General features: G+C 35.0%; 1 protein-coding gene across 1 annotated transcript in view; it reads left to right on the plus strand.

The window, feature by feature from the left end:
• Positions 1-18613, plus strand: part of IQCM (IQ motif containing M) — a 412672-nt gene that overhangs the window by 168212 nt on the left and 225847 nt on the right. The window contains 1 exon segment of the mRNA XM_044224898.1: positions 18354-18552. Within this exon segment, the coding sequence (XP_044080833.1) occupies positions 18354-18552 (199 nt within the window).

Genomic DNA, 18613 nt, shown 5'->3' on the forward strand with positions numbered 1-18613 from the left:
TGGCATGGTACATTTGCCTATACAAATAGGTGTACAGATGTACGTAAGACTTTTCATTAGTATTATTATTAAACAAGGAACTGTAATCCTCAACTCCAGTACACTTAGGTTGAATTTAGTAGGTTGTAGTTGCCAAAAAGTGGCTACTTGATTTTATTTTTGGGTTCTTAAATATATGTATTTGTGTATTTTTATGAGAAAGAGATGATCTTATTGCCTTGATTTTCTAATTCTACTGTAAATTTTGATTTTATAGACACCCTTGCCCAATATTTATAGAATATAGTATTCATAGGTGTACATTTATAAAATTGTTTGAATCCTGTATAGTTTCTATTTCTTTAGTATTTCAACTTAAATAATAAATTTTGAGATTTTTGAAACTCTCTTAAGTTTCAGAAGATCAGTAGGAATCCATAAGATTAAACTATGGTTGCGAAAACCTGAAACCATTATTAAGGGAAGGTTGAGTTAATCATTTCAAAGAAGCCAAGCACATTCAGTTAGAATTGTCAGTTCAATTAGAACTGACAAAGGAATATTTTTGTAGATTTTATTGTTTTTTAAAGTAAAATACCTAACATAAGATTCCTAAATTAGAAAGAATTAAAGACAAATAGATGTAATTCTTAATTTTTAGTTCAAAAATGTAATTTGTACATGAATTATGTATATATATTTTTAACTCAATAAAGGTAAAGATTGAATGGTATTTTGCTATGAAGTAAGATCTTGTCTTTTCCTACCATCATAAAAAGAAAACCCTCCTCATTAACTTTTTGATGCTTAACCTATTTTCTCTTAAAAAAAAGATGTTATTTACTTATTTGAGAGAGAGAGAGCAGGAACAAGCAGAGGGAGTTGGCAGTTGGAGAGGGAGAAGCTAGCTCCCCGCTGAGCAGGAAGCCCCATGTGGAGCTCCATCCCAGGACCCTGATATCATGACCTGAGCTGCAGGCAGATGCTCAACTGACTGAGCTATCCAGGCATCCCTATTTTCTCTTATTTTTATATGGTATCTTTAATGTAAAGTATCATGCAGTTTGTATTATTAGGTAAAGGAAAATAATGCATCAGTGTATTCAGAGTCCATTCTCAGAATCTAAGTGAAAATTGTGAGCCAGGAGCTGTATCAATTGTAATCTATTGTACTATTATGATGACATTATACTTTTATTTTCTGTGAGATTTTCTTTATATAAACAGTCTTCTTTGAGTTCTACCTGAATTTGTTCAGTACCTCTAACCATATAGCAAGTATCTTCTTTTTCCTTCAGATAACCTATTGTATTCCATGAATAAGACACATACTTTCTTTTGATGTCTTTCTGTGGTGAGCTGTTAATCCCTTGAAGATTCATATGAACTCAGTGATAAATTTTTCTTTTGTTGAATTTCTAAGGCACATAATTGTTTTTTAAAATAATGGACTGATTTGTAAGTGTAGAAAAGAACAGTTGACAAATCTTTAATTCATAGAGGAATAAGGTGTATCTTTATAACGTGGTACCTACATAGCCTTTACTTGAAAACTCCAGAGATTCATAATGCTTCTGTTCAAGTGGCATCCCATTTAATTCTAAGGACTGCTCTGATTTTCAGGCACTTCTCTGTGTGAAGCTCATCCCCTATATCCCTTGAGCTGGTATTCCATTGGTCCTGATTTTGTCTTCTTGAAGCCACAACCTAGTTATCCACCTTCTCTTTTTAGATTAAGCCCTTCAGTTTATATTTATAAAATGGTTTTATAACATCTTCATTAGAATGGTAATTTAACTTAGTTTAAGCAAAATGATACTTGAACCTGTATGCTCACATAAATGGAGAGATTCCAAAAGAATAGGGTATGGTGGACATCTGTTCTTTGTATCTGTTTAACATCTCAGGCGCAGTTGGTTCAACAGACTCAAGTACAGTTAGCCCTTGAATATCATGGGTTTGGACTGCAAGAGTCTACTTACATGAGAATTTTTTTTATAGTATAGTACTATAAAAGTACCATAAATTATTTTCTCTTCTTTATAGTTTTCTTAGTAACATTTTTTTCTAGATTTGTTCATTGTAAGAGTATAGTATATCATATATATGTGTGTGTGTGTGTACATATATATAATAAAATCTGTGTTAATTGACTGTGGGTGTGATCAATAAGGCTTCCAGTCAACAGTAGGCTCTTAGTAGTTAAGTTTTTCAGGAATCAAAAGTTATATGCAGTTTTTTTTATTGCACAAGGGGTCAGTGCCTCTAACCCCCTTGCTGTTCAGAGGTCAAATGTAATGTCTTTAAGATGTACTCTGTTTTTATTTATTTAAAATCTCTGCTTTCTCCGGCTTGGCTTTAATACCTCTTACTAAGGACTTTTTTCTCTGTTATGTTAAGAAAAATGGTTGACTTCCAGCTATTTGCAATGGACTTACTTCCTGCTTTTACCAAAAGGACAGGTCTCTTATTATACCACCCCCCCCCCCACCCTGGATTATTCTGGCTGACCTTCAACATGGATGATATGATCAGCCCTGGACAAATCATGTAGGATTCACACAAGTGGAAGAAGTCCAGTTCTACAAAGAGAAGGTGGTCTAAAACAGAGGAAAGGAACAAGTACCCACCATACTCAAAAGTATCCCTTTCACAGTATGTTGCTTAGGAAAAAACACAGTATTTCAAATGTAGTTTTATCTATGGAATCTAGAGTGGGACCAAATTGTCAACACTGTGGATCAATGCATCAAGTCCATTATGTCAGTTTTGGTGGGCAGTTTCTTAAGGGCAATACTCACATTGATTTAAATTCTGAAAACAAACAAACACAAAACAAAACCCTAAACAAGAAAACCCTAAGACCCCAAATATTTGAATGTATCTACATTTGATCTCCTTCATGCCTCCTTTCTTCTCTTTTCCTACCCCTCTTTTCTTCACTACATATTGCCAAACAAACCAAAAAAAATTGTCACTCTTGAGGAACTCAGAGTATAGAGGGGTGATAGACCCAGAGATAATTATAAAGTAATGTGGCAATTGCAGTGATAGAGGAAAGGTACCTAACCATTTTCATAGGTCTGAAAGGAATTATTTGCACAACCATATATATTAACCAATTGCAGAGCTTGGCCTGTAAAGCTATGACATTCCAACATCAGATTTAGCTTCTTGTCACGGTTAGCTAAGATAATTAGTTCACATATTACCTTTTCAAGAATCCCACACCTGCCACGATATGCATTTAAAATTATATCCTCCACCCCTGCAGCACTCCCTAACTGCCTTCCCTGATTTATTTATTTTTTTAATTATAACACATATTGCCTTCTAACGTACTGTGTAGTTACACTGTTTACTGTGATTACTATTTGTCTTTCCCATTAGAATATAAGCCCAACGTGGGCAGGGGATTTTCTGTTTTATTTACTCTAGTGTATTCTCACTGCTAGAAGAACATCTTACACTGAATGAATGAACAAATATTTGTTCAATGCATGAATTACATTTTTTTAAATCTTTTCTCTGTCTTCTAGTGAATTTTCTTCCCTTTCTAGCCATTTGTAGCTTCTATTTCAAACTTTCTACTGCTTATTGGTATCTTTGCTAGAATATCCCATAGCCATCTCTTAAAACTGAAATAATTCTGTATTTCCCTCTCCAAATTTTCTCTCCTTTATTCCTTATCTTAGCCAGAAATTATACTATTCATCCTATCATCTAAAACCATCCAATCAGCTTTCTATTTCTCTACCTGATTTACAAGTTTTTATAAGAACCTTGAAAATTGCCTTCCTTACATTTAGAGACATCACAAATCATTCCCTGGTATATCAATCTAGTAAAAACAAAACAATAATAATAATAAAACTAAAATTAAATAAAAGAAATAAATTCAAGGTGGCTTGACATTGTTTTTATGCACATGCTGGCTCTTGGCACCTTTATTATTTTAATTACCTACCAACTAGTTGATTACTGATAAAACATGGTCCATACTTACTTGTCCACACTTTGTAATTTCTTTTTTTTTTTTGCTTTTTCCTCTTTGAAAGTGAAGATATTTACCACTCTCCAGAATTCTCATGTCACATTTATTGTCCAGTTTCTCAAAGACAGCAGATGAACAGATGAGGATAGTCTCAGAAGAGGATAAAGGTAGCTAAGTCTAGGTCAGATTATTGCCTCAATTCTTCATTTCTTTTCCCTGATATCATTTGGTGGTTTTTGGTTTGTCCTTTTTGCTGATTATCCACCTACCCTGACTTTCCTGCCTTATGACTATTTCCCTGGCTTTTAGAATGTCTACTTGACTCTGAATCTTCAGGAGGTATTGGTCCCTTGCTTATGACTTGCCAAGAATTTTGAAACTTCTTCTTAGTTGTTAATTATGGAGCTTTGGTCTCTTCCTTATATTGCTTATTCTTCTGTGTAAGGTTCTTCTCAGGAAAGCTGTACACCCAAGCAGGAGCAAGGCTGGTGGTGGACCACTGGCAGGCTAGGTCTCTGAATGTGTCCAGAATCCAGCATCAGTAAGAGTCACCAAAGATCATTAGGTTAACAGTATCTGTTTTTTTTTTTTTTTTCAATCTTGCCCAGCTAGATGGAAAAATATCACACCAATGGGCAGGCCAAAGAAGATGTGAAGCAGCATAGTTCTGATAGCTGGGTTCTCTGGTAAAACAGAGTTGGATCATGCTAGCTCAAGCTACAGACTGGACTGGGACTTCTGCTTTCTTCTCTGGAATAGAGATGGCTGAAACTCTAGAATAAAGTCTTGAGTTTACTTTGCCTTTCGCATGCATGGAATATTCATAATTCCATTGATGTCTGCTGAGGGATGCAGCAGTGAGTGAGGAAGAAACTGACTACATAGAATCAGTACCTGGGAAAAAGAATGGCTGGGCTTGATTAAAGGGGAAGGTCCCTTTAGAATCAGAATGAAAATGTCTGAGGAGCAACAAGCAGAATCCTGGGAGGAGAAACACACATAAATCTTCATCTGTAAATCACAGTAATCCTGCCCACAAGTAAGATGAAGATGAACACATGTCTCCAGCAGGGAAAATCAGATTTTCAGTTACTTTTCCATGGAAGAACTCACTGGGGGAGAATAAGAGGCAGAAGCATGGGAAAGGGGGCTATAAAGTCCCTCCTTTCTCTCTTCCAGGTTGCTCTGAGGACTGTCCACTTTTTTCATAGAATTTGAGCTATCACAGTCCGACCATCACACTATGTGTGTCTGCATGAGGGTCTCTGAATTCCTGGCCATGACACTCCCTACAACGTACATGCCGTTGGTATTGAAATATTGAGAATAATCTCAGAAATTTTTTTAGAGTCACCTGAATTCTCTTCCAGAGACAAGAAATCTGTGAACAGGCACCAGCCTTCATTGCCTCCCTTTTTGAGCAGAGGTGAAGGAGACAGATGGCAGCGGGTAGAGCCAGCTCGCCTCCATGACTGACTGAGGTTTGGATGAGGAATCAAGGGCTTCCCTGAGAGGAATAAGCAAATTACTGAATTGGGAGGAAGGGTAGACAAACCTATGTTCCCTATTTTGTAGACAAGGTCATGAAAAATGGACAACTCTGTTCACTGTGCCACAGAAATATCTGCTCCTCTTAAACATTTGCAATGAACATCCTAGTCATTTCAGGCATCTTCAGGGTAACTTCTTTTAGTGTTGAACAGATAAAACATGTAGGCATAGTAAAAACAAATTTTAAACGTTCTATTAAAGAGAATTCCCTGAAAGGGCACCACTGATTACCTTGACCATAAAATCAGAATCGATACAATTTGAACAAAAACATTTCCTTTCTACTTTTGTTGTTCTACTATGTAAAATGACAATGTCATTTTAATTCAAAATAAATAGTGCTCCTCCAAAGTGTTTATATGTGAGGGAGATAATAATTGTGTTTTTTGAACTGCATTTGGAATTTAGATATTTCTAAATTGCTTTGAGGAAAAGCTGTTGATAAATTGTAGTAATAACAAAATAATAACAGTAATAACAAAACCCATCTTTCCGTGGAGATGATATAATAGGCTGGGAGATTTCTTTTAGGGGAAAATCAGGTGTGACGGGGACAGGGAGAGGAAATCCTCCCAGTGCATTATATCACCTGCATTTCTGGATGGGTACTAGTTAGCGAACTTCAGGTAGTAAACTGTTTAAAGCAAATACCCATAGAGGCTTTCAGTAAAATATGGACCTCCACCCTTTAATATGATCTAGTTAAAGAGGTTGCTGTGGAACTGGGAGCAGCCAAAAATAGGAGGCCACTTGGTTTGGGGGGGATCAGGCAGGCTGACACCATAAGAAATGATCAAGATTCGAAAGGAGCGTATAAATAACAGAAGGAAATGCATTTCACTCATACTGAAACTAAACATTTTGCCTGAATTAATGTGGTATTATCTTCTACTTCAGGACGTTGCATCTTATTTTCAAAAGTCTTGGGAACCCCAGTCTGATTTTCAAAGTGTACAGGTTTTGTTAGCATGAAGTAGTAACTCCTTGGGAAGAGTTGGCAATGGAGTATTAAATAACATTAAGATTATATTATTCATGGAAATGTAGCACATCTCTGTCCTTAAAAATCTTAGTTTTTTTTTTCCTTCTTTAAAAAACAAAACAAAACAAAAAAACCAAACTCCATGCTGAAGTTAATGCATTGTTTTCAACCTGAACAGACCTTATGTAGGGGATTAAAGTAAGCTGCAAACTTATTTCACTCGTTACCCACATTGCTTTCAAATCTGGCATTCAAAGCACGAGGACATCACATGTTTCTACTTTAAGGCTGCACATACAGGAAACGAAAGCCCCCAACACAGCTTGGTAGCAGAGGATCCAAATCAGGGTAAATTGTGAAAATTATAACGAAATTGCAAAGCATTTAGACAAAGAGGCATGCTAGTCTAATCAGGAAAACAGTGATATTTACTTTTTGATAATGCAGGTTGGGAGAGGAATTGGGGGAGGGAAGCATCACAAATCTCTTTTAATACATTTCTGAACTTGGCAACCTTAACTGGTTTTGTCACATATTTGCAGCTTAAAAAGTGTTTGGCTTTTACAACAGCCAAAATAAGTATCCTTTAATCACTTTCAACCTATGAACAGATGGGCAAGCAGTGCTTTTATAAATGGAGCATACAAAATACTTCAATATCAGCCAAAACTAATTAGTAGCAATATCTGAACCAAACTCTAAAACTGATTTGGTGTTTAATATATATTACCCTATAAGCATTTAGCAGTTGAAAGGAAATTCCCTGTTCAAATGTTTGCCAAGCTCAGAGTCTAATATTCAGACATGATTAACTTACTAATTAACTTACTGTATCTTTTCTCACATGTAATCCTGCTTAATGATTTCTTCCCTCACTGAAAACTATTTGTATTTATACCTTGATCATAGACTTGTCAAACTTCAAGTGAAAAAGTAAAATTCCATTATGCAGCCAGCCCTGGTCTTTCTCTCAAGTTTTCTTTGGGTGACTTTAGTAGGAGGTTGTGGCCTGAGGACCAAGCAGGTGGTCTCTTCAGTGCTGAAAACTAGCTTTATATCCAGGCTCTAATGACTCACATTTTTATCTTCATAAAGATTTTCTCTAAGAGTTTTATAGAGACTCTTTAGTGGCTAAGAATCTTTAAAAATGAGAATTCTCTCCCTATCAGGATTGTGTTAAGACATTGTGCAAGAAGATGAATTTTAAAATTATACTTAGAAGGTAAGCAAAAGATAGTTCCTATTGAATCTTTCATCAGAGGTTACTTGACCTCCATATATTTGACAGTCACGATGCACTTCCCCCATCTCCGTATATGTGGTATGGCTATATCTTTTCAGTATTGCTGAAACACACAAAAGAAGAAAAATCTAAAGCCAGTCACCAAACTCATCCTAACCAATTGGGGATTGGGGATTTCCAAGGCCAGCCTTTCTGAAGTCATTTTGTTCTCTTTTGGTTTTCTCACATACAAGGCAAGAAGGGCTTTGAATTCTGACTGCTAATTATAGCTTCATGATCTTTGGAAGTAACCTAATTTCTTTTGCATCAATGTATAAAATCAGGATACCAACATTTATCCAATAAAATTATTTTGATGATTAAAAGAGAAAGTATATCTGAATCAAATGTTTAATTAAAAATTACAGGTACTATTGCCATTATTAGATTTAGTTATTATATGTTTCTTTTATGTTGTACAGTGCACATCAGCCTATTTCGAAAAATCTGAACAAAGCAGAAAATGAGAAACGAATACAGTTGACTGTTGGACAACATGGGGGTTAGGCATGTCAACCTCCCACACAATAAAAATATTTGCATGTAACTTAACTCCCTCAGAACTTAACTACTAATAGTTCAGTGTTGATCAGAAGCCTTACTGGTAATAAAGTCAACAGACACATATTTTATATATCTATTATATACCATATTTTTAGAATAAACTCACCTGGAGAAAAGAAAATATTAAGCAAATCATAAGGAAAATACATATACAGTACTGTACAGTATCATTAAAAAAATCCATGTTTAAGTGGACCTGCACAGTTCAAACTCATGTTATTCAGTGGCCAACTGTAATCATTTTTCTTTACCTAAGGTTTTCCTTATAACCTTGTATTTAACCATGGATTTGTGTTTTATTGGAGGAGATGAATCAGAATCTCTGAGGACAGGCCCTAAGTAGGAATTCCTTGAAAATATTTCTTAGATGCCACCCTTGATTCAGAACCACTGCATTAATACAGTCACTAATAATATTTTGGCATGTTTCTTCTGGACTTATTTATATATGTCACTTAAAAAATAATGTTGCAATCATATAATGCATGTAATTTAATGTCTTCATTCTCTTAATAGCATTTTTTGGAATCATAAGCATTTTCTTAAGTTATTATATAATCTTCATAAACATCACTTTTTTGACCTTATAATTTATTGATTGCATATAACACAATTTACTTAGGTATTTGTTTCTGGATTTCTCCCATTACAAAGGAAATTGTGATTGATATTTTCATACACACAGCTTCTCTAAATTTCTATTTCTTTTAGAAATTAGTCTAGAGAGAATTACAGGCATACTTTGTTTTGCTGTGTTTCACTTTATTTCCCTTTACAGATAGTAGCTTTTTTTTTTTTTTCCAAAATGAAGGTTTGTGGCAACCCTGTGTTGAACAAGACCAGTGGTGACATTTTTCTAACGACATTTGTTCATTTTATGTGTCTGTGTCATCTTTTGGTAATTTTCACAACACTTCAAACTTTTTCATCATTATTATATTTGTTATGGTTCTGTAATCAGTTGTTTTTGTTAATATTGTAATTGTTTTGGGACACCACAAACCATATCCATATAGGATGACAAACATAATGCTTAAATGTGTATGTTCTGACTGCTCCACCAACTGGCTATTCCCCCATCTGTCTCCTCTCCTCAGGTCTCTCTATTCCCTGAGTCACAATAGAATTGAAATTGGGTGCATTAATAATCCTGCAGTGGCTTCTAAGTGTTCAAGTGAAAGGAAGGGTTGCACATTCCTCACTTCAAGCCAAAAGCCAGAAATGATTAAGCTTAGTGAGGAAGGCATGTCAGAAGTCCAGATAAGCTGAAAGGTAGGCCTCTTGTGCCAAACAGCGAAGTTGTTAGTGCAAAGGAAATGTTCTTGAAGGAAATTAAAAGTGCTACTCCAGAGAACACATGATGATAAGGAAGTGAAATAGTCCTATTGCTGATATGGAGAGAGTTGGAGTGGTCTGGATAGAGGATCAGCTACAACATTCCGTTAAGCCAAAGCCTAATCCAACCAGGGCAAAGTCCCAAGTCTCCTCCGTTCTGTGAAGGCTGAGAGAGGTGAAGAAGCTAGAGAAGAAAAGTTGGAAACAGCAGAGGTTAGTTCATGAGGTTTAAGGGAAGAAGCCATCTCTGTAACAGAAAAGTGCACAATAAAGTAGCACATGCTGATGGAGAAGCTGCAGCATTGTCCAGAAGGTCCAGCTAAGAAAATTCTTGAAGGTGGCTGCAATGAATAATAGATTTTCATTGTATATGGAATAGCCTTATACAGGAAAAACATGTCATCTCGGACTTTCATAGCTAGAGAGGAGAAATCAATGTCTGGCTTCAAAACTTCAAAGGACAGGCTGAGACTGTCGTTAGAGGTGAATGTAACTGGTAAGTTTAAGTTGAAGACAATGTTCATTTACCATTCCAAAAATCTTTGGACCCTTAGGAATTATGTTAAATCTATTCTGCCTGTGCTATATAGATGGAACAATAAATCTTGGATAACAGAACATCTGTTTATAGCAGAGTTCACTGAATATTTTAAGCCTGCTGTTGAACTTACTGCTCAGAAATAAAAATTCTTTTCAAAATGCTGCTCTTCACTGACAATGCACCTGATCACCCAAGAGCTCTGATGGAGAAAGACAATGAGATTAATGTTGGTTTCATGACTGCTAATACAACATCTCTTCTGCAGCACATGGGTCAGAAGTTAGTTAGACTTCTAAGTGTTGTTTTTAAGAATTACATATTGTAAGGCTGTAGTTGTCACAGAAAGTGATTTGTCTGTTAGATCTGGGTAATTTCAATTGAAAATCTTCTGTAAGGATTCACTCTTCAAGGTGCCATTAACCACATTTGTGATTCATGGGATGAAATCAAGATATTGACATAAACAGGGTTTTAGGAGAAATTGATTCCAATCCTCATGGATGACTTTGGGGATTCAAGCCTTCAGTGTAGGAAGTAACTACAGGTAACTACAGGTGTGGTGGAAACAGAAGGAAACTAAAATTAGAAGCAGAGCCTGAAGTTGTGATTGAACTGTTGCAATCTCATGATAAAACTTGAACAGATGAAAAGTTGTTTCTTATGGGTGAACAAAGAAAGTGTTTTCTTGAAATGGAATCTAATCCTGGTGGAGATATTATGAGGATTGATGAAATTACAACAAAAAATTTAGAATATTACATAAACTTAGTTGATAAAGTAACAGCAGAGTTTGAGAAGATTGACTCCAATTTTGAAAGAAGTAAAATGCTGTCAAATGGCATTACGTGCTACAGAGAAACCATTCATGAGAGGAAGAGTCATTTGATAAGAAAAATTTTATCACTGTCTTAAGAAATTGTCTCAGCCACTCTAACCTTCAGCAGTTACCACCTGATTAGTCAGCAGCCATCAACAATGAGGTGAACCACTCCACTAGCAAAAAGAGTACAACTTACCGAAACCTCAGATGATGGTTAGCAATTTTTAAGCAACAAATTATTTTTAAATAAAGGCATGCACCTTGTTTTTTTTTTAGACATAATGCTATACTATACTTAATAGACAACACTATAGTGTAAATAAAACTTTTATATGCACTGGGAAATCAATCAAAATCATTTGACTCACTTCATTGAAATATTCAATTTTGGTATTCACTGTACTGTGGTGGTCTTGAAGTTGAACCTGCCAATATTTCCAAAATATGGCTGTACCTGTGCTTATTTATCATAGGATAAAAGAAGCTTTTCTTTTCCTGACAGTAAGATAATACGTGTACAGTGGCTTATGATTGTGGGGAAGAGGAGTTGCAAGTTTGCATCTGAACCTTGTTTTGTGGTCAGACTGCACTTCTGATTAAGTTTGTTGATCACTTTTTATTCAGTATTGTTAACTTGGTATTTTATTGGGCCAGCTTCAATAAAAAAGATGGAGTCAGAAATGTTGATTAAAGCATAAAAATGTCTATACTGCATGGTTAGCAAAACTAGAATCAAATGATACTAAGGCATTAGTAACTTCTGTCAAGAAGATTGACAGATTCCCTAGTGTCATCATCTAAAGTGATTTTATGTGGCAGAAATATTTTTATTGTCTTTATCATTCTTATATTGAAGTTGGTATTCAAGAATCATTCCATTTTCCTCTTCCAGATTTTACCTACATTATATATAATGACATAGGCTTTCCTTTTCTCTTGTTATATTCTTAAGTTTTCCTAATATTTCTTGTTTTCTGGAAGTTTCTTAGGCTTCCTAAGAAAGGAAGAGGGACCAGGCTAGTTATTATTTAGAACTTAGTGGCAATAATTTTCATATAATAAGTGAGTCCATATTTCTAATTGGGAACAACCACATCTAGATAAATGACTTGCCATTAAATGTGATGTTTAGTATGAAAAGTGAGATACAAACTAGATTTTTCAATTACATCATGGTAGGAAAGTATTGATTCATACTAAAACTTTATAAATACTTCTGTAATAGAGAAATTATGTATATACTGAACTACTGTACTTTATAAATACTTCTGTAATAGAGAAATTATGTATATACTGAACTACTGTGGTATGTTATTTTGTAGATAAAATAAATTAATGTGTGTTCTTAACTTATATAGTATTATTATTTCTGGTGATTTTTTTGTAAGTTTATTTACTTATTTCAGTGAAAGAGAGAGAGCATGCACAGGAGGGAGGGGCATAGGAAGAGGGAGAGAAAAATTCAAGCAGACCCTGTACTGAGCACAAGGCCCAAGTGGGGCTCAGTCTCATCCTGAGATCAGACCTGAGCTGAAACCAAAAGTCAGATGCTTTCTGGTGATTTCTTAACTTATCATGTACATTAAAATTTTCACGAGGATTTTTTCCCCTGAAGTTCTGATGGGTTATTTGGAACCATTCACATGCCATTTAAAGGATATTTCATTCTAGTTTGTACAAATAATGCCAAGTAAATGGAAATTTGTAAGTGGATCCTTATAAAGAAAACATTTTTTCATATTTTTAATCAATAACTAATATTTATCATTTAATTCATTTATTCAGTACAAGATAATTAATTCTTATTCTGCTCATCTTGGATTAAGCAGGCTACCCCCCAAAATTGTGTGTTTATGGATGAAAAGAGCCACACAGTAGGTTCATATTTATGATATCACTTTAAATTGAGAAGCCTGTAGTCATCAGTCTTTTCCTTCTACTAGAAATTGTTAAGAAAATGCATTTTTATAAGACTATCATTCTTTTTTTTTGAGTCAGAAGGTTATTTATTACATTTTAAATTTCAAAATTCTAAGTTCCACATTTCTCTGAACTCTATTCATATCAAAGACTTCACTGGAGCCTGGCAAGCTCCCATCAACTTCATATCTGCCTTACCTGTTCCTTTTGGTCTTTTTGAAACTCTTTTTTTTTTTTCAATTTATTTATTTCAGAAAAACAGTATTCATTATTTTTTCACCATACCCAGTGCTCCATGCAAGCCGTGCCCTCTATAATACCCACCACCTGGTACCCTTCTTTTGATATTTCTTTCAGAAGACATAATTTTTGAGCTACAATTTGTATTAGGGTCTTTGGGCAAGTATGAGAGAAAGGTAGAAGCCACCTGTTGAAGATAGGACTTAAAGAGGTATACTTAGTATATATTTGATGTAACAACCAACAATACCAGAGTGGAGAGGAATGGAATCTTTTATTGAGGACATACATGTTAATTCCATAAGGATTTAGTCATTGATCACCTTGAAATAAGAACATATTATTCACAGTGAGGGCACTGATAAACTTTAAGTTTTTAAAAAATTTATCCATAAAATGTTCATCATGAGTATTACTACTCAATGGAGATAATTTATCTCTGAAATACATCTCCTTAAAAATCAATTTGAGGGGCATCTGGGTGGCTCAGTCAGTTAAGTGGCTGCCTTCAGTTCAGGTCATCATCTCAGGGTCCTGGGATAGAGCCCCTCATTGGGCTCCCCACTCAGCAGGAAGCCTGCTTCTCCCTCTGCTTGCTGCTCCCCTGACTTGTGTTTGCTCTCTCCCCCTCCTTCTCTCTGTGTTAAATAAATAAATATTTTTTTAAAAATGAATTTGATAGTTATTGCCTTAACTTTTAGGTAAAAACATAAATATGTGTATCAGTGATCTATTGTTATAATATCATAAGACTTAGTGGCTTAAAGCAACAAATATTATTTCTTATGAGGCAATTCTGATAATCTAGTCTCGACTCAGATGATGCCACCGAGGTTCACTTGAATGGGTACAACTTGTCTATTCTCCATGTGGTCTCTCATCCTTAAGAGGCTTGCTGGTTTGTTCTTCAGTAGATGTCGGGTTCAGAGAATGGAACTGTTCAAGGCTTGCCAAGCACATGCTGAAAACTAGAACATCACTTCCATTGGGTTCTTTTGGCCAAAGCAATTCACAAGGCCAACCCACATTCATAGGTTTGTGAAAAGATTCTACCCCTGGATGCGTGGGGCTGTAAAATCACATTGTGGAGACAGGGATATAAGGAAGCATTAATTGACCATTAATGCAAGCAACTTAGCACAGGGTGCTTCTGATACATTTATATTAATAATGTTTTGGTTGCTATATATTTAATTTAAGGTGGTGGAACTTTTTTTAAAATTAGTTACCTCTTCTCATATTTTGAACTCTGATAAATAGGACAGGTCTCAAAATAGTTAGTACTCACTTAAATAAAACTATGGATAATTGCATTGAGTTCAAGGATCTTGGGGCTAATCAAGGAAAAGGTATGCCTATGAGGGGGTATTAGCACATAGCAAGCTATATTTGGGCTTCATATGGACTGGTTTTCATGAGAGGGGGATGTCTCTCATAGCGGAAAACCTTCCAGAGATGATGACATAGAACTACCACCCAGGAGGAAAAAGGGTTAGGGAACTCCACCAGGAAAGGGAAGTCAAAGAGAAGGGTTACATAGCTGGGTAGGTTACTCAGCAGCAAGATGGGGAGTCTGGATCAGAGTGATCTGTAGTTGGTTGGGGTCTTTTAGAGCCCTAAGGTTTATCTTATCTATGGCTAGCACATGTTGGTTGCAGTTTTGTGTGATATGCAAAGCAGGTAGACTCTAAATGGCTGAAACTATACTTTTTTGGGAGATATTTAAAACAACTGGATGTCTAAGAATTTTAGGTTTGGAGCAAACAGGCTTTCAAGTGCTAGCCTGATGTAAGAAGTAAACAACATAGGGGCCAATGTGCAGGAATCATCTTTGGTTCATTTCTATAACTATGTTAGAAATACTTTACCATTTTTAGCATCCCTCCTTTTATATAGTGAAGAAGAAAACCTTTGGTGTGGTCTTGCAGCCATCTAGAACACCCAAAAGATAGTTTAAAGCATGTCAGAATAGTTTGTTTTTAAGTGTGGGGTTTGAACTTGGAGAAAACAATATGGAAAGAATTGTTAGAGGAGTCAAAGTATAAGCAAAAGTCATAGGTGCCTTTAGAGTACAAAAAAATATAACGCAGCCTCAGTAACATTAAATATTAGGGATACCAGATTTCACAAGAAGCAGACTAGAAAGAAAAAAAAAGATAATTACGATAAAGGGAATATTTTTGTCACATAGGTAACTTCTGTTGTCTGGGAAAGCTATATTGAAGGCACTAAATGATTTTCCCTTTGTTAAATTAAGAGCAGACTGTGGATTCAAAACTCAATCTGTCAGTTTAACAGAAAGTAAATCAAATTCTAATCTTACTTTTTTTGTATACCACTTAAATAACATTTTGTAGTCAAAGATTGATGAGCATTTCTCTATTTTATGGTTAAGCTCATCAAAGTTGACTTAACTTGATCAAAATTTGATATATTTTATAGCTTTTTTCAAATCCATTATTTGTAAATATAATTCACTTTACATCAAGCCTTCTATAAATTATTCTTCAACCTCAAATTTCCCTTTCTGTTATTCTTAGCATTCCAATTATTTGGAGAGGTATTATTGATCAGAGTCTGTATGTCTAAGGCTTAAGATAAAACTTTTTTCTTTTTAAGTTGATAAAAAAGCAGACAATACACATCCATCATTTTATAAACATGTTTGCATTTTTTCATTATTCTTTTACTTAATACAGTTCTAATTACTCATATTAACTATAGGTTTTAACCAAAATAACCAATTTCAATTCTCTCTCTTTCCCTCTCTCTCAAACACACACAGACACACGCACACACACACACACACACACACCTCTTTCACTTTTCACACACTTTGGCTAAGGACTCTGTTACATTCAAGGCAATTTAAGAGATGAGCAGAGCTCTCGTGCTTCAATACTCCACATCACACATTACTTTGCAGTCATACATAGCTCTTTAAGATTTGTTTCTCTCTTCTTGTTAGAGCATGGAACTTAAGGTATAAACTTGGCTGACTTGGGTATTTCTACAATAGTTCTCTTATTCTTCTGAGAGAGAGGAGAAAAAGTAAGGAACTCAAAATTAGTTATATTTCACTATAGGTCTTGAAACTCCGGACAGCCAGAAGTAATCATGAACATTTTATATTCATTGCCAGTTTATTTCATACATCAAGACCCATTCATAAAAATTGATATATTAACCAAACAAGAATCCTCTTAGAAGGCAGAGTTCTCTTCTAAGCTATTCAATTTTAATTTAAACAAACAAACTGAATGTTTTCCATTATTTTCTTTGCCTTTTCTGGTAGCTTTGTCTAAATAGAATATTTCTGCAGAACACAAAATTATATAGTTTTGAATCAATCTAAAAAAGTTTTCTCAGGAGAGAGGATGAGAGAAAGAACCAGTAATAGATAGAAAAGAGCTACAGTTACAAGAACATTGTACAAAGTTAACTTTTCCTTTGCAAGGAAAGTAAGGACTTTTTTTAATTTATATACACAAGTTCAAAGAGAATGAATAGCCTTAGTTCTACATCTTTAGCTATAGGTTAAAAATAAATGTGGAACACAGATTTCTGTGCCTGAGCAAATTTCTCTCCTCAGGTGTGGTTACTTGGGAGTAGGAAAAAGTTCTCTGAGGAATACTTGTTATGAAAGTCTCTTGATATGGAGCTGATCTTCATTCCAGTGGGAACAAAATTGTCTCAAATATTTTTGGCTTTACTGGTATTCAAACAACATGTAATACAGGGCATATCATAAGCTTCAAGACTCACAATAAAGACAAATGAAAAAGACTGAGCTGGGATTCTCTGTCATCCACCATCTACCACCAAACAGAGACTAGATGGCTGGTGAAATAATCAAAATCAGACTCGCAACATTTCAGTCACCAAGGAAAGAAAAATAATGTCGTTTGTACAAAGTAGAACAGGACTCCTTGAGAACCAGCCTACTTCAGACATCAGAGTAAACTCAGAGTGGGAATAAATCCAGAAACAGAGCCATGATACTCACTCTGAGAATCAAGAAAGTTGGGCTAGGATCCAGAGATCTATATATAGTCTTTTTTAGGGCAAGACCCAGTTCTGGTGTTTGAATAGATCTGGGCATCTCCTTGGAATTTCAGCTGTGAAACTTACAGAAACAAAAGAAATTAAGAAGAAAAAAAGAATGTTTTATATGCTAAAAGTTGCAAGGAAACTAGCCTTTGACCTTTGGATGGCTTAGAAAAAACTGACTACCATATTTTTTATTTTAAAAAATAAAACATGTATAAACGAAAAAAGCAGACACAAGATTACCAAGATTGCAGTCTGTCTCTCTATAGTAGAAAGTCTGTAATATTCTCATATATTTATCATCACTTCAAGGGCCATCCACATCAGTACGTCAGGGCTTGTCATGGTTTCCATTATAGTTGCCTGCTCCTGTGATCCCATAGTCCATGACCTTAACAACATATCACCATGCATTTCAATGGAGAGCCTTTGTTAAGATCATTTTTCAGATGATTGGTAAGCAGAGTATCAGTGCCAAATTATTTTGATGTAGTTTTCAATTTAAAATAGCTTCTGAGGGGCGCCTGGGTGGCTCAGTGGGTTAAGCCTCTGCCTTCGGCTCGGGTCATGATCTCAGGTTGATGGGATTGAGCCCCGCATCAGGCTCTCTGCTCAGCACAGAGCCTGCTTCTCTCTTTCTCTCTGCCTGCCTCTCTGCCTACTTGTGATCTCTCTGTCAAATAAATAAATAAAATCTTGAAAAAATAAAAATAAAAATAAAAAAAATAAATAAATAAAATAGCTTCTGAGATAGGAAAGTTATTTTGACTAACCTCCTTTGTCATATGAAAATATTTTGTTCCTAAATATCATATCCAACTTTGAATAGTTACAGATAAGCTTTGACAAATTTGCTTCCTTTTGGATTTCCTTTCTTCACAAGGTTAATTTTATATATGTTATATTGATTCTGGCATATTCAAACTTCTTTGGAGAGTCCTATTGACATGTCGAGGTGATGTATATGAAATCTATGTACAAAATATAATACATTTCCTATTTTAATACATTTATGATTGAAATGAAGTTAAGACTTTTCAGAAGTGATTATTTTCTTATTAACTATAATAAAAAACTTTTGTATTTTATTTTTAGGCTGAAGTCTATTCTAAGTAAAAGTGGAAAACTCGACAATAAAGTTAAAAGGATTGGACCACACATAGAAATTTTCCAAGTGTTCCGGGAAAGGACCAAACTCATAAATAACAAAAAAGTAGTTAGAATGATCACCATCATGCAAGCCTATGTCAGAGGATGGCTTGAACGCAAAAGATTGCAGAGAATAATGATCAAGGTAAAGCATGTGTTAAATATAATGTGCACAAATTTTCTTATGTAGATATTAATCAAGTTTT

Source organism: Neovison vison, chromosome 11 (genome assembly GCF_020171115.1).
Source record: "Neovison vison isolate M4711 chromosome 11, ASM_NN_V1, whole genome shotgun sequence".
Classification (NCBI taxonomy): Eukaryota; Metazoa; Chordata; class Mammalia; order Carnivora; family Mustelidae; genus Neogale; species Neogale vison.